Source organism: Gopherus flavomarginatus, chromosome 1 (assembly GCF_025201925.1).
Source record: "Gopherus flavomarginatus isolate rGopFla2 chromosome 1, rGopFla2.mat.asm, whole genome shotgun sequence".
Classification (NCBI taxonomy): domain Eukaryota; kingdom Metazoa; phylum Chordata; order Testudines; family Testudinidae; genus Gopherus; species Gopherus flavomarginatus.
The window spans coordinates 46,778,061-46,797,044 of NC_066617.1; the positions used below are offsets into that span (position 1 = coordinate 46,778,061).

General features: G+C 45.4%; 1 protein-coding gene across 3 annotated transcripts in view; it reads left to right on the forward strand.

Moving 5' to 3' along the window:
* The first annotated feature begins 4,851 nt into the window (after positions 1 to 4,851).
* Positions 4,852 to 18,984, forward strand: part of FAM3C (FAM3 metabolism regulating signaling molecule C) — a 73,054-nt gene continuing 58,921 nt past the window's right edge. Inside the window, exons 1-3 of one of the 3 annotated variants that reach the window (XM_050936378.1) lie at positions 4,853 to 5,033; positions 14,592 to 14,644; positions 18,338 to 18,399. In XM_050936378.1, coding sequence (XP_050792335.1) covers positions 18,387 to 18,399 — 13 coding nt within the window. In that variant the 5' untranslated portion in view covers positions 4,853 to 5,033; positions 14,592 to 14,644; positions 18,338 to 18,386. Of the gene's footprint in view, positions 5,034 to 14,591; positions 14,645 to 18,337; positions 18,400 to 18,984 lie in introns of all 3 variants that reach the window. The other 2 variants (XM_050936379.1, XM_050936377.1) reach the window with 2 other exon arrangements.

An 18,984-nucleotide genomic window follows, 5' to 3' on the forward strand; every position in this document is an offset into this window, starting at 1 on the left:
TTCTCTCCTACGGTGGGTGCCTGGGGTGATAAAGGGGAATTATTCTTTTTAATGCTGATGGTCAGTGAAGGTAAGTATCAGTGACCCTTATACTAAGTATAGTGAACACTGTTGGATACATTATCATCCTTTTCTTTTTGTTACTAGTTTGGAAATATCACTTTTTAAAGAGTATCGTGGGGAAGCTCAGGGTCAGGCCTGGTTGAAGTATTTTGGATGACACATTTTTCCACTTTTGGAAAGGAATGAAAAGACAGTGTTTTATCCCCACTTTCTCTCACTTTTTATCTCCCCCCAAAACATTTTTTTAGTACATAAAAACCGGGAAAGAGAGCGAGACAAAACCAAAAATGATTTCTTTTAAAAAGAAACAAACATTTTAGTTTTGGTGTTAAAAATTTCATGTAAAATTCTGTTCATCAAAAAAAGAAAGAAACGAAAAAATGTGAAAATTTTCAAATAGAATTAAAACTATTTCCCCCCCAAAATGTTAATGAACCTTCACCTTCCCTCCCCCAAAATTAAACCAGCTTTACGTAAGACCTCAAGAAGAGCTCTATGTAGCTCAAAAGCTTGTATCCCTCACCAACAGAAGCTGGTCCAATAAAAGTTATTACCCCACCCACATTGTCTCTATGGGTATGTTTACACTGCAGTTAGACACCTGAGGTTGGCTCTTGCCAGCTAACTGGGGCTTAGGCTAAGAGGCTATTTAATTGCAATGCAGATGTTCCAAGCTTGGGCTGAAGGCTGAGCTCTAGTCCCCTGTGACAGGAGAAGTTCCCAGAACTTGGGCTGCAGCCTGAGCCAAAACATCTACACCACAACTGAACAGCCCTGCAACACAAGTCAGCTGGCATAAGCCAACCACAGATGTCTAATTGTAGTGTAGAGTCAGGCAAATAAGGGCTTTAATACTATGATGATTGGCACTCTAGAACTACAATAGGACAGTTAGGATAGAAAAGACATCCATCTATGTTCTATTCCTGGATTTCCTACAGACTTCCTGTGTGTGACATTAGGAAAATTTCTTAAGGTTATTTTCAGAGATACAAAGCACCCTTAGCTCCCTCTCTGGATGTTCAACAATTCTGAAAATCATGCCCTTAATATCTCTGTGTTCCAGTTACTCCACCTCTAAAACAAATATAATAATACTTCCTCTCACACAGGGCCGGCTCTAGGTTTTTTGCCGCCCCAAGCAACAACGACGACAACAAAGGTGGCTGGAATGCTGCTCAGGCTGGGGACAGTATTATTTCTTATGACAGTATTTCCCAAACTTGGCACACCGCTTGTGTAGGGAAAGCCCCTGGCGGGCCAGGCCGGTTTGTTTGCCTGCCGCATCCGCAGGTCCGGCCGATCATGGCTCCCACTGGCCACAGTTTGCTGCTCCAGGCCAATGGGAGCTGCAGGAAATGGCAGCCAGCATGTCCCTCGGCCCGCCCCACTTCCAGCTGCTCCCATTGGCCTGGAGCAGCGAACCTTGGCCAGTGGGAGCCGCGATTGGCTGGACCTGCGGATGTGGCAGGCAAACAAACTGGCCTGGCTTGCCAAGGGCTTTCTCTACACAAGCTGCATCCCAAATTTGGGAAACACTGCCCTATGAAATAATAATTTTCTAATGTACTAGCCATACTTTATATGTAGCAATACTCTCTAGTGGATGGTATCTCAAACCCATTCAAGAGTATGTCACAGGCCTAATACTAGTACAGCAAAAAGAGATTCTTCTATAGCTCATGTCAGGACCTATGCTTTTGGAACCACAGAACCAGAGTTCTATTATCCCTATCTACAATCAGTGTCTTGAGTGGCTGTTGTATGTGGCACAGCAGAAACTCAGGACACCAAATGACCATGGAATGCAACATAGCAGCCACCAGGAATATTTGAGTGGCAATGGCTCTGATAGCATACAGAAAGCAGGAGAAGCTCAGGTGCACAGGACCTCAACAGTGAATGCTGATCTTTGCACATTTGATTTAAATTACACACCCTAAAACAAAAATGAATGTGGAATTGCTGCATTGATTATTGTTGCATGATCTCTGCTGCTGCGGGTAAGTCACTGGTCTAGCAGTGGGGGCAACACCGGGTGGAAGAAAGCCACCTGAGGGTGGCACTTGTGCGTGACATACCTGGAGAGAGGAATCCCTGGGGCAGATCCTGGGGAGGGGGTGTCAGTGTGTGGGGGAGGGGGCCTAAGGTGGGGGTGTTGATGTGAAGGAAGGGATGTGGCGCAGGCCCAGAGGAGGAGGTGTCAATGTGTGGGGGACAGGCCATGAGGCTGCGCTCTCATGGGGGCGAGGGGACATGGGGAAGGGCCCTGGAGTGGCGGTGTCATTGTAGGGGGGAGGGGCAGGCTCTCAGGAGAATGTGTCACTGTTGGGGGATGGGGCTGTGGGACGGGCTCTGAGGAGGGTGTGGGAGGGGAGGGGCCGTGGCATGGGGCTCTTGAGGAAGAAAGGTGGTTGGGCAGGGGTGTTGGTGTGCAGGGGGTGGCCTTGGGGTGGCGGTGTTGGTGTGAGGGAGCAGGGCTCTGGAGCCAGTGTGCGTTTACAGTGGCGCCAGGCCCACACTTGGAAGGGGCCCATAACGACTACATGGGGACACACAAAAGGTTAATCTGGCCCTGGCCACAGCCCAGCAATGCAAAGAGTTAGCAGTTACTCAGAGCTTGCTGAAACATTCAGCAGCCCAGGGAGTGCAGTGCATAGGCACAACAGGGACTGGGTGTTGCGAGAGTTGTAGTTTATTGCATTCCACTGGGGCCCTTGGACCTGCACCACCACCTGCACTACTACTCCCAGTATGCTCTGCATCATGCTGCGAGCCACCCCAGTTGAAGTGAGTGGCAGAGGAGTGAACCAGAAAATTTTATCCAAAACAAGGGAATTGGTTCAGGGAGAAGGTTCCTGGTGCTGGAGTGCTGATCCCACTGCGTCCCCTTACCCCATGAGGCATGGCGTGGGGGCTCCTGGATAGGCCTCCCCCTGCCCCTGAGTCTCCCCCACTCTCCTGGAGTGGAGAGCCAGGGACAGCAGCGGTGCTGTGACTCCTGGTGTGCACCCCCCAGCAACGCTGATGCCCGGCTGCAGGCTCCTGGACACCATCTTGACCATGCAGGTTCACGCCAGGGGGAGGGGTGTGTGTCCTTAGTTTAAACCAGGGGGCTGGTGCGGAGAAGGCCGGTTGTCTGTAGCCCACGGGGGGTAGGGGACAGTGACAGCAGAGGAGCGGTGCTGGTTGACACACCCTCTGCCAGTGGGAATGCCCAGAAACTTCGCTCCCCACACTCCGGCGAGAGAAGGGGAAGTTGTGGGGCAAGTCCAGGTGCAACGGGGAGCTGGTGGTAACTCTATGTTAGTGGGTAGGAGAAGTAGGGTGTGAAGGTGGGGATTGGGGGTGGTCGAAGGGAGGGGAGAGTCTGAGTTGAAGGCAAGGGTTGGCTCTGTGGGTGGGGGCAGTGGAAGGGAGCAAGGTGACAGCTCTGGGTGAAAGGGGGTGGTGGGGCAGTAGCTTGGAGATTGAAGGGAGCCCTTGTATGAAGGTGGGGGTTAATTGTGTGTATGGGGAGGCAGTAGGAGGGATGGTGGGGGGAAGAGCCCTTGTGTGAAATTGGGGTAGGGGTTTGAGGCTGGATTGTGGTATCCTCAGTGATAAAGTACGTTTGTATGTCTCAGTGGCCCTTTCTCCCTGCAAAAGAAGGGCACCAGCAATTTTTCTCCCCACACTCCACTGCAGTAACTTTACTGTTTCACTTGAAATCATGAGAAGGGCCCTACCAAATTCATGGTCCATTTTGGTCAATTTCACAGCCACAGTTTTTTAAAATTGGTCAATTTAATGATTTCAGATATTTACATCTGAAATTTCACAGTGGTGTAACCCTGGAGGCCCCAACCCAAAATGGGATCTTTTCTCCATGGGGGAGGGGTGAAGGGGGGCCTCACAGGATTGCCACCCTCACTTCTGTGTTGCTTTCAGAGCTGGGCTCAGAAGGGAGCAGCTGCTGAGCTTCCTGCAGCTAGAGGAGGTTCCCGGAGGCGAAGGTGGGTCCCATGCTATTGGGAGCACCCCCACTGGGGGCGCCTGGCTGCTAGTACCAGCCAGTGGAGGATTAATACAGGGGCCCTTGCTATTGTGGGGGCTCCCAGAAAAATGGGTACCCAGAGCCCCAGAAGAAGCCCAGGGCAGAAGCCCAGATTCCAGTTACTCCGATACACAGCAGGAGCCACAGGGGCAGAAGCCCCGAGCCCGGGTACCTGGAGCTCCAGCTGCAGTTACAGGGGTTAGTGTAACCAGGCAGCAAGTGTGAAAAATCAGGACGGGGGTGGGAGGTAATAGGATCCTATATAAGAAAAAGACCCCAAAATCAGGACTGTTCCCATAAAATCAGAACAGCTGGTCACCCTAACAGAGGTTGAAACCCAAAGCCTGGCTATCCCAAGTCCCAGCTGCAGCGCAGAACCCCCGAGCCCGGGCAGCCAGAGCCTCGCTAGAGGCGGAGGGAGCGGATGCCCCAAGCCCGAGGGCCCGGAGTCCTGACTGGAGCCAGGGGAGATTGAAGCCCTGAGCCCAACTCTGGGGCTGCTGCAGCGCAGAAGCGAGGGTGCCCCGCCCCCACTTCTGCGCGGCCTGTGGAGCGGGGTCTGAGCTCCCCAACAAGAGCGGCCATGCAGGGGAACCCCGCCTGGGACACTTCCAGCAGCGCTGGGAGATGGGATTCCTCCGGGAGTCGGTTTGCGGGGGAGGGGCAGTCGGTGTGTGGGCAGGGGGGAGGGGCTGTCGGTGGGCGGGCCGGCGGAGCGGGGCCTGGAGCAGACTCCGGCCCGAGGCCGCCAGCACTAGGGGGCGGGCGAGCGAGCTCTCCCCGTCTGTGTCTGCAGCTGCAGGGACCGGCAGGGCCGCTCGCTTTCCTGCTTCCCCACCGCCCTTTGGGCTCTCGCCGAGCCGGGTTGAGTCCGCAGGCGCAGCCGCCGAGCGAGGAGGGCCGGGCAGGCAGGCGGAGCGGCGGCGCAGTGCAGGTAAGGGGCTCTCCGCGCCCGCACCCGGCCTGGGCTCCCTGCCTCCCTCCGGCGCACACCAGGCTCAGAGACGCTGCGCAACCCGCCCCCCTCTCCCGGCGTGTCCCCGCCGGCCTGTGCCCGGCCCCGTCTCACTCTGCGCGCCCGCCCGCCCGTGCCCCTTGTTCCGTCCTTCGCTCGCCACCCAGCCGGTGTCCTTTGCGCTCCGGCGGCGGGCGCTGCTCCTCGCCTGCCCCATTGCCACGTTCCCGCTCGGCTTCCCTCGCTCGTCCGGGTGGGTGCCCTGCTCCGCTGCCCTCCTTCGCCTACAGACCGCAACTCTCTCCTCTGGCACGTCTCCTTTCCCCCTTCTCAGCCCCGGCCTGTGCCCCTTTGACTGTCTCCTCTGCCCGCAAAATAAACCACCCTTCCAGCCAGCAGCCCGGACCCCTCCATTTCGGCCCTCTGTGCTTTGCTCTTCTTCCTTTCTCCACCGACTAGTTTCCTCCTCCGGCTCCTGCCGCAAAAATTCATGCTCCTTAAAAAGGAAAAAAATGGGCTATTCTACACCAGGTCTCTATATCGCCCCACCCCCACCCCGCAGTGTGTGGGGGGGAAATACAAAAGGTAAAAAATAACTGTAAACTTAGCCTTGCACAGGACCAAAGTGCAGGGGCAGGATGGAGACGAGAGTTTGTGTGCTGGCTCTAGGTTATTGAATCAGAGGAAGGCCACGTCCACACCACAGAGTAAAATCGAAATTAATAAAATCGATTTTATAAAACAGATTTTATAAAATCGATTTTACGCGTCCACACTAGGGCACATTACTTCGGTGGTGTGCGTCCATGGTCCCAGGCTACCATCGATTTCCGGAGCGGTGCACTCTGGGTAGCGCAGTAAAAGAATGGGACCAATAACTTCGATTTCCCTCCACACTAACCCTAAATCGATTTAGTAATATCGATTTTAGGGTTACTCCTTTCGTTTAGCTGGAGTACAGAAATCAATTTTAAGGCCCCTTAAAATCGATTTTAAGTGCCTTGTAGTGTGGATGGGTGCAGCGTTAAATCGATTTAACGCTGTAGTGTGGACCTGGCCGAAGTGTGTGGAAAGAGGTATTTCAGGTGTGGAGAGAGAGCTGGAGATTCCCAACCTAGTGCTATGGATGCATTCGTCACGGAGAAGAGATAAAATGTGCATGTCTGATGACCTTTAACGGTGTAAGCTTGCAGTGCTTTAGTACTTAAGTATTAATAGCTGTAAACTCGTTTTCTGGTTGTCACTATTATTTGCAATCAGCTATTATTGGTACAAAACTAAAATAAAAAAGAAGTACAATTAGCCCTTCCATTTCGGTTTTAAATTGTGTAACTTTGCTTATCTCTTCACATCTTTATGCTGTTATTTGTAGAAATGCATTCCTAACGTTTTATCCTTGATACATAATAAGTAAGCTTGATTTTGCTTCTCAGCTCAACTTTCCTCCTATGTAATTTTGTAGCCTGATGCCAGTTCTGCTTCCATCAGTCATCCAACAGTGAAAAGCTTTAGTTTCCCTAAAGACCTAGCGTACTTTTATCAGTATAACTATGTTAATTAGAGGGCTGACTTTTTTTTAAACCGGTATGGCTTTACTCTGGTAAAAGCCCTACTGTGGAAGCAGTTATACAAATATTTCACACTAGTATAGTTAGTTATTTTCTTGGATGGGAATAACAAAACCAGTGTAAAGTGTCATTATATTGATATAACTGTATTTATACTAAGGGGATTGTACTGTGTTAACTCTGTCAGTTTTCTAATATAGCCAAACCCCTTATGTTGTTGGAAAAGGAGGAAATATTGCTGTAAAGAAGAAGTAATTTAGTAAAATGCTGTTTTAAAAAATCTTTTGTAACTGATCGTGGAAATCATCAGTACAAAAGTTATCAGTAGTTAACCTGACATTCAACAGAACGCTAAAGATATTACTGTAGGGACCAATCCTACATTGGCAGGGGAGTGAGCTAAAGAACCAATTCTGCAGTTTGGTAGATCCTCATGGATCTTACTGTGGGATCTGGGTCTAAATGACCTAATTTATCACTTTGATCTCCAGTTTTTCTACTGCTTTGATTGTGAAGTAGAAAGGTAAATATAGATCATAAATCTGTATCTTTGAGCATCTGTCACTATAGTAGCTACTAGATAGTATAAAGCCTTGTCTACCCTGGGTTCCATTTTTGCCTGAGCCACTAACTATTTATGGGATCTTGGTCTTTACCCCATTTTCCCCGCATATAAAATTGGTATAATGATACCTATCTACTTTTGTAAAAACCTTTGATAACTGATGAAAAGCATTATATAAATGTTATTTTATTTAATAATAAAATAAAAATACATGAACCCATCTAAATGGCTCACACTAAAATTACTCTCTTGTCAAGGACTGAAAACACTGGATAACCAGATGGTATTTTATATTAAGTTTTAGAGTTCAATTGTGCATTTGTGGTATGGAAATAATTCACTAAGGCCCTGATCTTGTGAACACTTGCGCATATGCTTAATTTTACTCACCGGAGTATTCTCATTGAAATCATGGGACTACTCACATGAGTAAAATTAAAGGATGTTCATAAGTATTTGTAGGATTGAGGCCTAAAGGATTAGACATCTATGCTGTGAATGCTTACTCACGCTCTATTGGTCCTTTTGATATCAATAGGATTACTATTGGAAGGAGAAGGGTTTTTTCAGGTTTATAGTTACTTTTATTTTTGTAATCATTCTACTACTAAACACTAAAGCATTTAACCTAATCCCCATGCAACCGAATGTTAATAGTACTTAGTAGCCATAGCAGTACTGGTAGTCTTAATGGGCTGGAATCAGAGTGTAATCAATAGCTGATAGTTGGATCACGGTCAAAGTTTCTAGCAGTAAAGATTATATGGTCTTCATCCAGCCTCTTCCTTTCAGATTATAAATACCATAAATACACACCTACCGGTTGCTTTTAACATATCACAGAAATTAAGTAAGACTGAGATGGGCTGGCATTTCTCACTAGTCAAGAGTATACCTATGTGTGATACCTAAATGTCAAAGGCTTTAGTGGAGGCTTCAGTGAAGCAGAATTTGCTATTAATTTCATGGCAAATTTGTCTCTATGCTTAACTAAATGAATGGTGTTATGCTTGGAGGGCTAACTGCATCTCTGTCCTCTGTCTGAGTGTACCTCTTAAAGTGTTAGACCTTGTATCTTTACCTCTGCAGGGGTAGAATTCCGTATTTCTGCCACATTTAGACCAGGTGTGGTACTACCCTGTGTTACAAGCATGTTTTCTCAGCCAAGTCTGACTAGATTCAGCACCGGTGGTTCTTCTCTTTGGGAGTTTGTGACCAGACAGCTGACTTAAACCAAAATATTGTTTAATCTTAACAATAGGAATAAAGCATTTGGACTTTTACAATTTTTTTCTCTATCTTACTTAAAGCCCTGCCATTCTGTGATTGTGGGCCAAATAGGCCTAACTTCTTTAGGCCTGGTCTACACTGGTGGAAATCGATCTAAGATACATCGACTTCAGCTATGCTATTCTCGTAGCTGAAGTTGCATATCCTAGATCGACTTAGAATCACTTACTTTGCGTTCTTGCAGTGCGGGATTGACGGCTGCCACTTCCCCATCGACTTTGCTTCCACCTCTTGCTGAGCTGGAGTTCAGCAGTTGACGGGAGAGCGATTGGGGATCGATTTATTGCATCTACACTACACGCGATAAATCAATCCCCGATAGATTGATCACTATCTGCCGATCCGGCGAGTAGTGTAGATGTACCTTTAGACACCCCAGCAAGCCCTGGGTGTCAGCTTGAAGAGCCCCCCAGCAAAAACAGGACTGGCCTCTGAATCATTTTAACTGTTGATAGTGCAGTTTATCTGCTAGCTTCCAGCATTGGGCCCATGTTGCAAAACAAGTTTTGTAAGGAGCCTGAAGATAGAATATTCACAGCTAATAGCTTGGGTGTTTCTCTAAAGTCTAAACAACTTTGAAGTGTCTGTGGAGAGGAGCGGGTTGGGTGGCTTATCTCAAGCCATTGTTTCACTTCCTGCTTATTTTTCCAACAACTCTGTTGAGTTACCCAGACAGTAAAGATCCTAATAACCAGGTAACCATATGGTATTCATAGATGATTACAGAGCAGCTCCACATCCGGCACAGGTGGGACAGGACATATAGGAGAGAACTTGATTTAGATGCATAAATGACAATATTTTAAGTTGAGAAGGATACTACAGAAAGAGTTTAGGAGTTTAGTGATAGATATTTGTAAAATATTTTCTGAAATTTGTGTGTAGCAATCATTCTGAATACTTATTTTCTGTTTTATATACAGTAACAGGGCATAATACAGCGATACTATGTATGTATTTGGTTTTTTGTATGATTATAATCCAGTGTATGCATGTTCCAGTCACACTTTTTACCAGTGGGAATAGTGTGTTGGCGGGTAACTGCTTTCTGATTTTAATTAACGCCTTTATTTTGTTCTTAGCTACTATGGAATGATTGAATAAACCTTGCTATAATTTGTTATGTATACTTCAGAATACATTAAGACACCAAGGTGGTGATGCACTTTTTTTTTGTGAGCTATCAAACAGGTGGTAATTGCAGCTACACTTGAACTTCTAAATATATTTCTCATAGCATTAAAAATAAATACCCCCCTGCCCATCTCAAGCTTCCTGGTACCCGGATTAGCCAAGTCTGCCTGCAGACACCCACTCTGCAGAGCTGCACTTGACTCATACCCTTGTGGCCACATCGACACTGACACTGCAGGTAACTCGGGTTCAATGCTAAGATTTCTGAGGGTGAATTCCAGAGTCTTTAGTACCTGACTAACTTGAGTCCCTCTAAGAAATGTTTCATGTGTGTTGTGGAAGAAATTGTCTGTCCTCCCTGAGCACCTGTACTGTGCAGAAGTTTTCTTAAATCTCCAGCACTTTAAACTGAGGGACTTCCAGCTGTGCATACTTGTCACTTCTGTGCTAAGACAGGGGTCTCAAACTCAGATCACCACGAGGCCCACCTGAGGACTAGTACATTGGCCCGAGGGCCGCATTTACTGACCCCTCCCCCCACTGCCATCGGCCCCACCCCCACTCCACCCCTTCCATGAGGCCCCATCCCTGCCCCGCCTCCTTCCACCCCTTCCCTGCCCCCAGGGTGTGCAGGAGGGGTGTGGGGTGTGGCGGGGGCTCAGGGCAGGGAGTTGGGGTGTGGGGTGCAGGAGGGATGCGGGGTATGGCGAGGGTTACGGCAGGGGATCGGGGTGCAGCAGGGGGCTCAGGGCAGGGGGTCAGGTTTCAGGAAGGTGTTTTCTGGAAGATCACCAATGCATTGTAGTTTTCTCAGGAAATCAGTGGTGTCACGGAGATAGCTGGGAGTGCTGGTTGTGTAACGTCTGAGTAGAGAGTCTACATATCCGAACAGTACTTCAGTGAGAGTGCTAATTCCAGAGATGATGAGGCATCCAGGATTTTCAGGTTTGTGAATCTTGGGTAGTAGATAGAATAACCCTAGTCAGGGCTCTAAGGGTATGTTGATTTGTTCCTGTGTTAGTGTAGGAGTGTCCTGAGTAGATGCTGCAGTTTCTTAGTATATTCCTCAGTGGGATCTGAGGAAAGTGGCCTGTAGAATTTGGTATTGGAAAGTTGTCTCGCAGCCTCGTTTTGGTAGTCAGACTTGTTCATGATGACAACAGCACCTCCTTTATCAGCCTCTTTGATTATAATGTCAGGGTGGTTTCTGAGGCTGTGGATGGCATTGTGTTCTGCACAACTTAGGTTATAAGGCAAGCGATGTTGTTTTTCCAGAATTTCTGTCTGTGCACGTCAGTGGAAGCATTCTATGTATAGGTCCACACTGTCATTTTGACCCTCAGAAGCAGTCCATGTGAAGTAGTTCTTCTTGTGCTGGGGGGCGGTGCAGGAGATATGTGTGTTCAGTTAACTGTCTATCTTCTGCTTTCTTTTTAGGGTTGCTAGGTATCTGGATTTCGACAGGAAAGTCTGGTTTTAAGAGGACCTGTGTAGTCTCCAATCAGAAATATTGACCGGACACCAAAAGTCTGGTTACTGCAGTTCTGTTGTCCTCCCCATCCCCTAGTCAGCCTAGGGTCTCTTTAGCTCTTGAGCGCTGGCTTAGGAATTCTAGTAGTGGTAAAAAATGATGAGGACAGTCATATAGAGCAATCTGGATTGCTTGATAAGCTGGGCCCATTCAAACAAAAATGTTGTAATATGACCAAATATAAGGTCATATAAAGAATGCATGTTATACCTACTGTATATGGCTCAGTATCCTTTAAAGCAGTGACTCTGAAAAGGATTTATGGGTCATAGTGGACAAGCAACTTAACAAGAGCTTTCAATGTGGTGCTATGGTAAAAAGGGACTGTTCTAAAACTTGGATGTAACTATAAACAGTGGAGTTGCATCATATGCGCATTTAACTTGCACGAATTCAACTATGCACAGTCTGGGGTTCTGTCCACTAGTTCCTGCTAGCTGGGGGACACAGCTCTGCTCAGTCCGCTGCCGGCTTGGGGTTCAGTCCATCGGGCTGAGTGGGGCTGGCGGCCGGGACTCTGGCTTGCAAGGGGCCAGCGGCCGGAACCCCAGATCGGCGGCAGGCTAGCTAAGCAGCTCAGCCAGCTGATGGTCTGGAGTTTCGTCTGCCAGCTTCTTGCAAGCTGGGGTCCCGGCCACCAGCCCCGCTCAGCTGGATGGACGGAACCCTGGGCCGGCAGCTGACTGAGCGGGGCTGCGGCCCCCAGCTGCAGGAGCCAGTGGACAGAACTCTAGACCCATCAGCTATCTGAGCCACTCAGCCCGCTGTCGGTCTGGGGTTCCGGCTGCTGGCCCCTTGCAAGTCGGAGTCCCGGCCGCCAACCCTGCTCAGCCCGATGGACAGAACCCCAGGCGGGCAGTGGGCTGAGCGGGGCCATGTCCCGGGCTGGCAGGAACCGGTGGACAGAACCTCAAACTGGCAGCGGGCTGATCCAGTCGGGGGTTCCAGATGCCGGCCCAGCTCAGCCTGCTGCTGGTCTGGGGTTTTGACTATATGCAATTTTCGCCTTACGTGCTGACTTTAGAACCTAACCTCTGCATAAGATGCAACAATTCTGTAGTAGTAGGCAGGTGATTTTACCTCTGTATATGGCATTGGTGAGATTGATACTAAAATACTGTGTACAATTCTGGTGTCAACATTTTTGTTGAATGTTAAAAAATTGGAGAGCTGTGCAGAAAAGAAAAATGTTTTGAGGGCTGGAAAAAATGCATTGCACTGAGAGACTTAAATTCAATCAGTTCACAGAACATGTGAGAGATGACTTGATTGTGACTCTAAAGTATGTTCTTGAGCAGAAAATACCAGGTACTAAAGGGCTCTATACTCTTGTGAAGAAAGACATAACACAGACCAATGGCTGGAAATGAAAGCCAGGCAAATTCTAACTAAAAATAGGGCTCACATCTCTAACAGTGAGGGGCCTGCCTCACCATTGGAACAAACTAGCCGGGGAGGTAGACATTGCTTGATGTCTTCAAATCAAGGCTGGATACCTTTCTGGCAGATGTGCTTTAGCTAGATAAAAATTATGCTTTAGTCAAACACAAGTAATTGGGCTTGGTACAGGGGTAACTGGGTGAAATTGTATGATCTGGGACTTGATGATCTAATAGTCCCTTCTGGCCTTAAAAAAATCTATGAGATGAATACATTTGGGAACAAAGATGAACTGAAGAGAGAGGATCTAAGACAGAAGTCAAAAGGGGAGCAAGTTCAACACTCTGGATAGGGCCCACTATATTTGTTGATCTGCAATATATAATAGTGCAATCATAAAACAAAACAAAAGGCTCAACAATATCTCAGATATAGACAGGAGTTAATAAAAAATAGAACTCTTCCAAACTAAAATCAGTCTGCTACTATATAAGTAGCTAATACAAAGAATGTGTGGTCTATGCAATCAGTAACCATTGCTCAGACCAGTGAGCAGATGTGCTACTGTAAAACGTTAGTGTAAGTAGTAAGTTTGTGTGGCTCGTGTTTTTAGTGCTTTGAAATTGCATTTGTTAGGCAATTTTTTTGTCAAATGGGGTGTGGGGGGAAAATGTATACTGCAAGCTGTTTGTACATCCTGCCAGCATGAAAACTATTCAAGGTGCAGAATTTTGTTTGGTTCCATTCTACTATGATGCCTCCTCTGGGAAGATAGAAGGATGTAAACGTTATACTAAAATAACCCTTTAAACCAACTTTTAAATGCCCAAAACTCAGCTTGCGCTAACATAAAATTGCTCCCTATTTTTAACAGTTTGTCTAACTTAGAGCTGAACTGTAAACTGAACTGTATGACTGTAGGATTGGCAGAATATAGCAGAACATGAGAGTTAAGAACTAACTGGTCAACCACACACCTCATTTGGAACCAGAAGTATGCAATCATGCAGCAGCAGCAGACAAAAAAAACAACACCCCAAAACAAATTCAGTATAGTACTGTGTTAAACATAAACTACTTTAACCCCCCCTCCTTTTTTTTTTTAAAGAAATTGTTGACAAGGCAAAGAAACTGTTCTCTGCTTGTTTCATATAAATTAAGCTGGTTAAAAGCAGCATTTTTCTTTTGCGTAGTAAAGTTTCTAATCTGTATTAAGTCAGTGTTCAGTTTAAACTTCTGAAAGAACAACCATGCAGTTTTGTTCAGAGTTAGGAACATTTCAGAGTTACGAACAACCTCCATTCCTGAGGTGTTTTTAACGCTGAGGTTCTACTGTATTGAGGGTTAGGGATTCTGCATTTAGATGCATACTGAGGTAAAGTGTGTGGGGGGGGGTAGTGGTGGTGGTGGGGATTTTCAGAAGGATTCTCAGTTGCCTACACCCATAGTGATCCTACAGTATCATTGTGCTTGCTCATGGCCAGTTGCTTGTCATCCATTGGACATTTTTTATAGCTTGTGATGCATCTGCTAGGAAAGTTTCACTCTTAATGTAAGCAGTGAACATTTAGCACCAAATTCCTTTCTACTCTTGAAAGTGCCTGCTGATATTTTAAGGTCTTTCTTTTTGTGGAGGGAAGGAGGGTTTCTCAGATCTTTCCATTTTTCCCTCTCATTTACTGTCCTCCTCACTACTAACGCTTACTCCCATAAAACTTTAAGCAGTATATCATAGTCACCCTATCTGTGGCAGAGAGAGGCTGGACATGGGTCTCTGAACTCAACAGTGCTACTTCGAACACAAGCCAAAAGAAGTAGCTTGAATAATGGAAAGTTCTCCCTCTCCCAGGAGTTGAACATCAGGCTTATGTAGGGTTGAGAGAGTTTTCTGAAGGATGTAGAGCAAAGAGTAACAGGTGCTAGAGATGAATAACCGGATTTTGTCACTATCGTAGCATTCAAGAGCACAGAGTCTCAGGGATGTTGTGGTACTGTTGTATACAGCTGTTTCACAAAGCCTTGTATTAGGCATCAACCATTCATTTACACAATCTTTTCCATATACTCAGGCTCCCTCCCCATTTGGGATGAATCTGCCAGAATCACCACCCAACTGAAACAGGTTTGTCATCCTGCACAATACTGCTTTTTCTCACTAGCATTTACATTTAGCAAAAGCGAAATTGAGCAGATTTCCTTTTACCTAAAGGAGATATTGGTTACAGGCTACATTATTGATCTGAGTATCTTGTGCATTTTAAGGTAACCTCTAGAGCTCTGCTCAGGTCTGATTGTTGGGCCTGATTTTTTTAACCCAGACCCAAACTGACCCAAGCCTGAGAGGGTTGAGTCAGTTTTCGACTACAGATGTCAGGTTGGAAAACAACTGATCCCCTTGGGCTCGGTTTGGCTCTTCTCCTTTCTGTGAGGTTGGTATGGCCGCAGTTGCATGCACTGCTCCTGCTGTGGAGTGTGTGCGCACTGCCAGATGAGGCTCTGTGATTTCTTGGTGCACGCGCTCCGCAGCAAACACAGCACATTGTGGTGTTGGTGTCCAGCAGGAGCAGGTCAAGCAGCGCAGTCACCATAGGCTAGGGGAGGAGAGCCAACCTGTGCCTTCGGGAGTCGATTGTTTTCCAAACCAACGCGAACATGACGCTTGTATAGTAACTTGAATCTGAGGGGTTTTTTTGCATTATTAAATGGTAAGAAATGAGCAAGTGAAATAATAAATAGCTCAATAGCCTAATCTTTTCCTGCTAAGTTTCCAGGCAGAATCTAATTTCAGCTCAGTGAAAAATGTGAAAATGCTTTCACACCAAAGGTATGGAAGTACATAATACAGTGGTTCTTAAGAGCCTCTGAGGCCTTATCAGTAAGTATTAGAGAATGCTGTCTTCTTTGTTCCAGTGTTCACCCAAATGCTTCCTGAATTACTTACGTAGTGTCACAAAAGCCAGCACGTAAACACTTTGACTAAACCTAGACACGTCTGGCCTGATTTTTTTCAGCGGATCAGAGTCCTGAACCTCTCATTGGGTTCTGAGCAAGTGCTCAGAATCTCTAGGCATCTTAGTTTGAAAATTTTAGAAGTTTCTGTTTTGGTTTTGCCATTTAAAAATTGGGGATAATACTTAACCATCCAGGACTGTTTGAGGCTTAGTGCAAGAAATGCTTGGAGATCTTCAGTTGGAAGGTGCTATGAAGTGCATTTTATTTTTCCAGTAACTGAAAGATAATCTGTGCAATAAAAAAAAATTATTTACAAACTATTTTATGTGAATATTTTATAAATGTTGCAGATGTTTTCTAAAATACCTTTTTTAGATTAGAATTAGCCTGTCATTGTAGAAATGCTGAAGTTCTGGTTGAGGCAATACTTTCAGTCTAATCCCTTATTTTCAGATACTTCTAACTTTTCTGGAAAGTTATCTCTGGAATTTAAATTTCTCATTCTTATGAGCCCTTGTGTGCATGCATGTTAAGTTAATAAAATTCTCTTCGTTGTTTGAGTATATCAAAATGTATACCTTTTCACATTCAATTTTTTAATAACTTTATCTCAAACTTACATGTCATATGTAGTCCTCAGTTAAGCATGCTTACAGATGGGGATGCAGGGGGAGGCGAGGCAGGGGAGGAGTTCTTTTGCTTACCTTTTTGCATTAATGTGAATAAATTACTGTGTATCCCCATGTATCATACACCAATAAACCTTCAGTAAATAATCATTGAGTTATTAGTCAGATAATTTATTCTACTTGCAGGGATTGATGGGAAGGTTGGCTCATTGCTCCTGCCTCATATCCCCCCCGTAGAGCTTTTGAGCTGCACGATAGATCAGGGGTCCACAATCTTTCAGAAGTGGTGTGCCGAGTCTTCATTTATTTGCAGTAATTTAAGGTTTCACATGCCAGTAATACATTTTAATGTTTTTAGAAGGTCTCTTTCTATAAGTCTATAATATATAACTAAACTATTGTTGTATGTGAAGTAAATAAGGTTTTTAAAATGTTGAAGCTTCATTTAAATTAAAATTCAGATCTTATCAGTTTAGTGTGATCCTTGCCCTTGCTTTTCCTTGCTGAGTTTTCCAATGTCTGGCATGTATTTGGATGATTTAAGCTGCACACAGGCTTCTTAGTGATCAGTTGTTAACTGACGCTGAGAGGGACAGAGGACATATTTCATGTGTGAAAATACCTGTTTACACAGGTATGTGGATCCAAATGCTAAAAGCATTGCAAACGCAATTTTCTTCAAACAGTTACATTTCATTGGCAAGGACATCCAGCAAGTCAGAATAGAGAACAGCAGGTCAGAATAGAGGCCCCATGATCTCTCTCTCATTTCTTCAAGGGAACTCCGCAGATCTCCAAACTTTGATGCTCACACTTCTGAGCTTTTTAACTGAATGAGCTGCATTTCAAAATCTTCAACACCCATCCAGTGAAATACAAACAAATCCAAGTCGCTTTCATTGAACTTTACAGGTTTAATTAGAAAAGAAAGCATTGGGCCAAATCGCTGGAAATCTTGAAATCTGTCAGAAAATTCTGATTCCAGTTCTTGCATGTACATTCTAATCTCACCATCAAACGCAGTGTGCTGTTCCACTTGGTGTGATAGCGATGTAAGCAGCAAATCAGGACTTAAAAATATCAGAGTACAGTGGCATTGGAACAATTTTTAAGGTGAGGGTGCTGAGCTGCACCCCCCCTTGCCCCTTTCTGCACCCCTCACTGTCCCAGGCTGGGGCCAGTGGGACACACCTGGGGGCGGCTGCAGAGCCCTGGGCCGGCGGCTGGGACCCCAGCCAACAGCAGAGCCCTCCTGAGCAGTGGCCGGACCTAGGGCCAGTGTGTGGAACCCTGGCTGGCAGGGGGCTGGCAGTCGGTACCCTAGGCCGGCAGTGGAGCCCTGGGACCGGTGGCCAGGACCTGGGCAGTGTGAGTGCCACTGAAAATCAGCTTGTGTGCCGCCTTTGGTACATGTGCAATAGGTTACCTACCCCTGGGATAGAGGCTCTGTCTTCTTCTGAGCACTGTTCTTGGAGTGCCCTTTTAAGCACCAACTTTCTACAGCACTTGCCATCTGTACACTTAACTAATAAATCTATTCACCTATATGCATTTTATCAAGCTACATACCTTCTTACATTTCAGACATCATTACTTTGCTGAAGGAAAGTGGAGGTTTTTTTTGCACAGATTTTGCAATGTGGTCATTAACTATTTTTTACTATAATCTAGAGAGAAAATCCTCAAAAGTTTGACTGCCACTCTGCAATAAAACATAATCTTGGTACAAAAGGTCACTAGCAATTTGAAAGAGTGCTAATGGGTTTTTTTTGTGTGTGCACTCTCTGTTGCATGTTTACATTTGTACCGTACATATTGAACACCTTCAAGAAAACAAGGAACATCATCCGATTTCCTTGGTAATTGATTGAGTATAATGTGTCATATCAAAACAGGCTAAAAAGGAGGTGAGTTTATGAAGGATTTAGTAAAACTCAGAAACGAATGATTAGAATAACAAAACATTCAGGTAGCTTGCTTTATACTTGAGTGACAAATGAGAGCAATGCATCAGAAATCAATCCAATATACTCTTTCACTGTGAGCACTAAGAAATCAAGGCTTGATGCTAACTATAACGGGTTAACTATTAAGTGATCAGCAAAATCTTCATTAGCATTACTAGTTTGGAAACACTGAATGTTTCTATGAATGAATTAACAAACAGAACAGTAGTAAAATGGCTTATTTGCCTCTAGTTCTAATTGTTGTGCCTTCTATTTTCTCCTTTTTAGGTGGTTTGTTTAGTGCAGTAGTGCTGTTGACTGACTGACAAGACTAAACATGAGAGTAGCAGGTAAGAAAAACAGTCACTGGGATCAGATTGATGAGACTTTTAAACCAAGCCATATACTGCATTAATAAGTAAAGGATAATTGTGATGTTTTTTATTAATATCAAACTTCTGAAAGAAGCATGGCAGCGTTAATTTAATGGAAACAGTATTGCTTTGCTATTTCACTACCTCTTTAGCTGTCTGTGAAGCATGGCATTAAGCAATCATGAATGGCAGAAAAAAATGATGAATGTTATTTTCTCCATACCAGTAACATCTAGCTTCCCTGAAGGTCGAAAAGAAGCAGCAAATGTGAATTTGGTCTTCCTCTGAGTTTCTTGGTGTAACCCTGGCTTTCAGCTTTTTATATATAGTTCATTCAATTATTGTATATGCATTTCATTTACTAAACTGGAATTTTTGCAGGGGAGGAGGTACAAGTTTATTGGAAGAAAACATTTTGTCTAGTAAAAAGCGACAGTCCTGTGGCACATTATAGAATAACAGAAGTATTGGAGCATAAGCTTTCGTGGGGGAATATGCACTGCTAACATGGCTACCCCTCTGATATTTTGTCTAATAAAATGGCGAAATGTTTATCTGCCA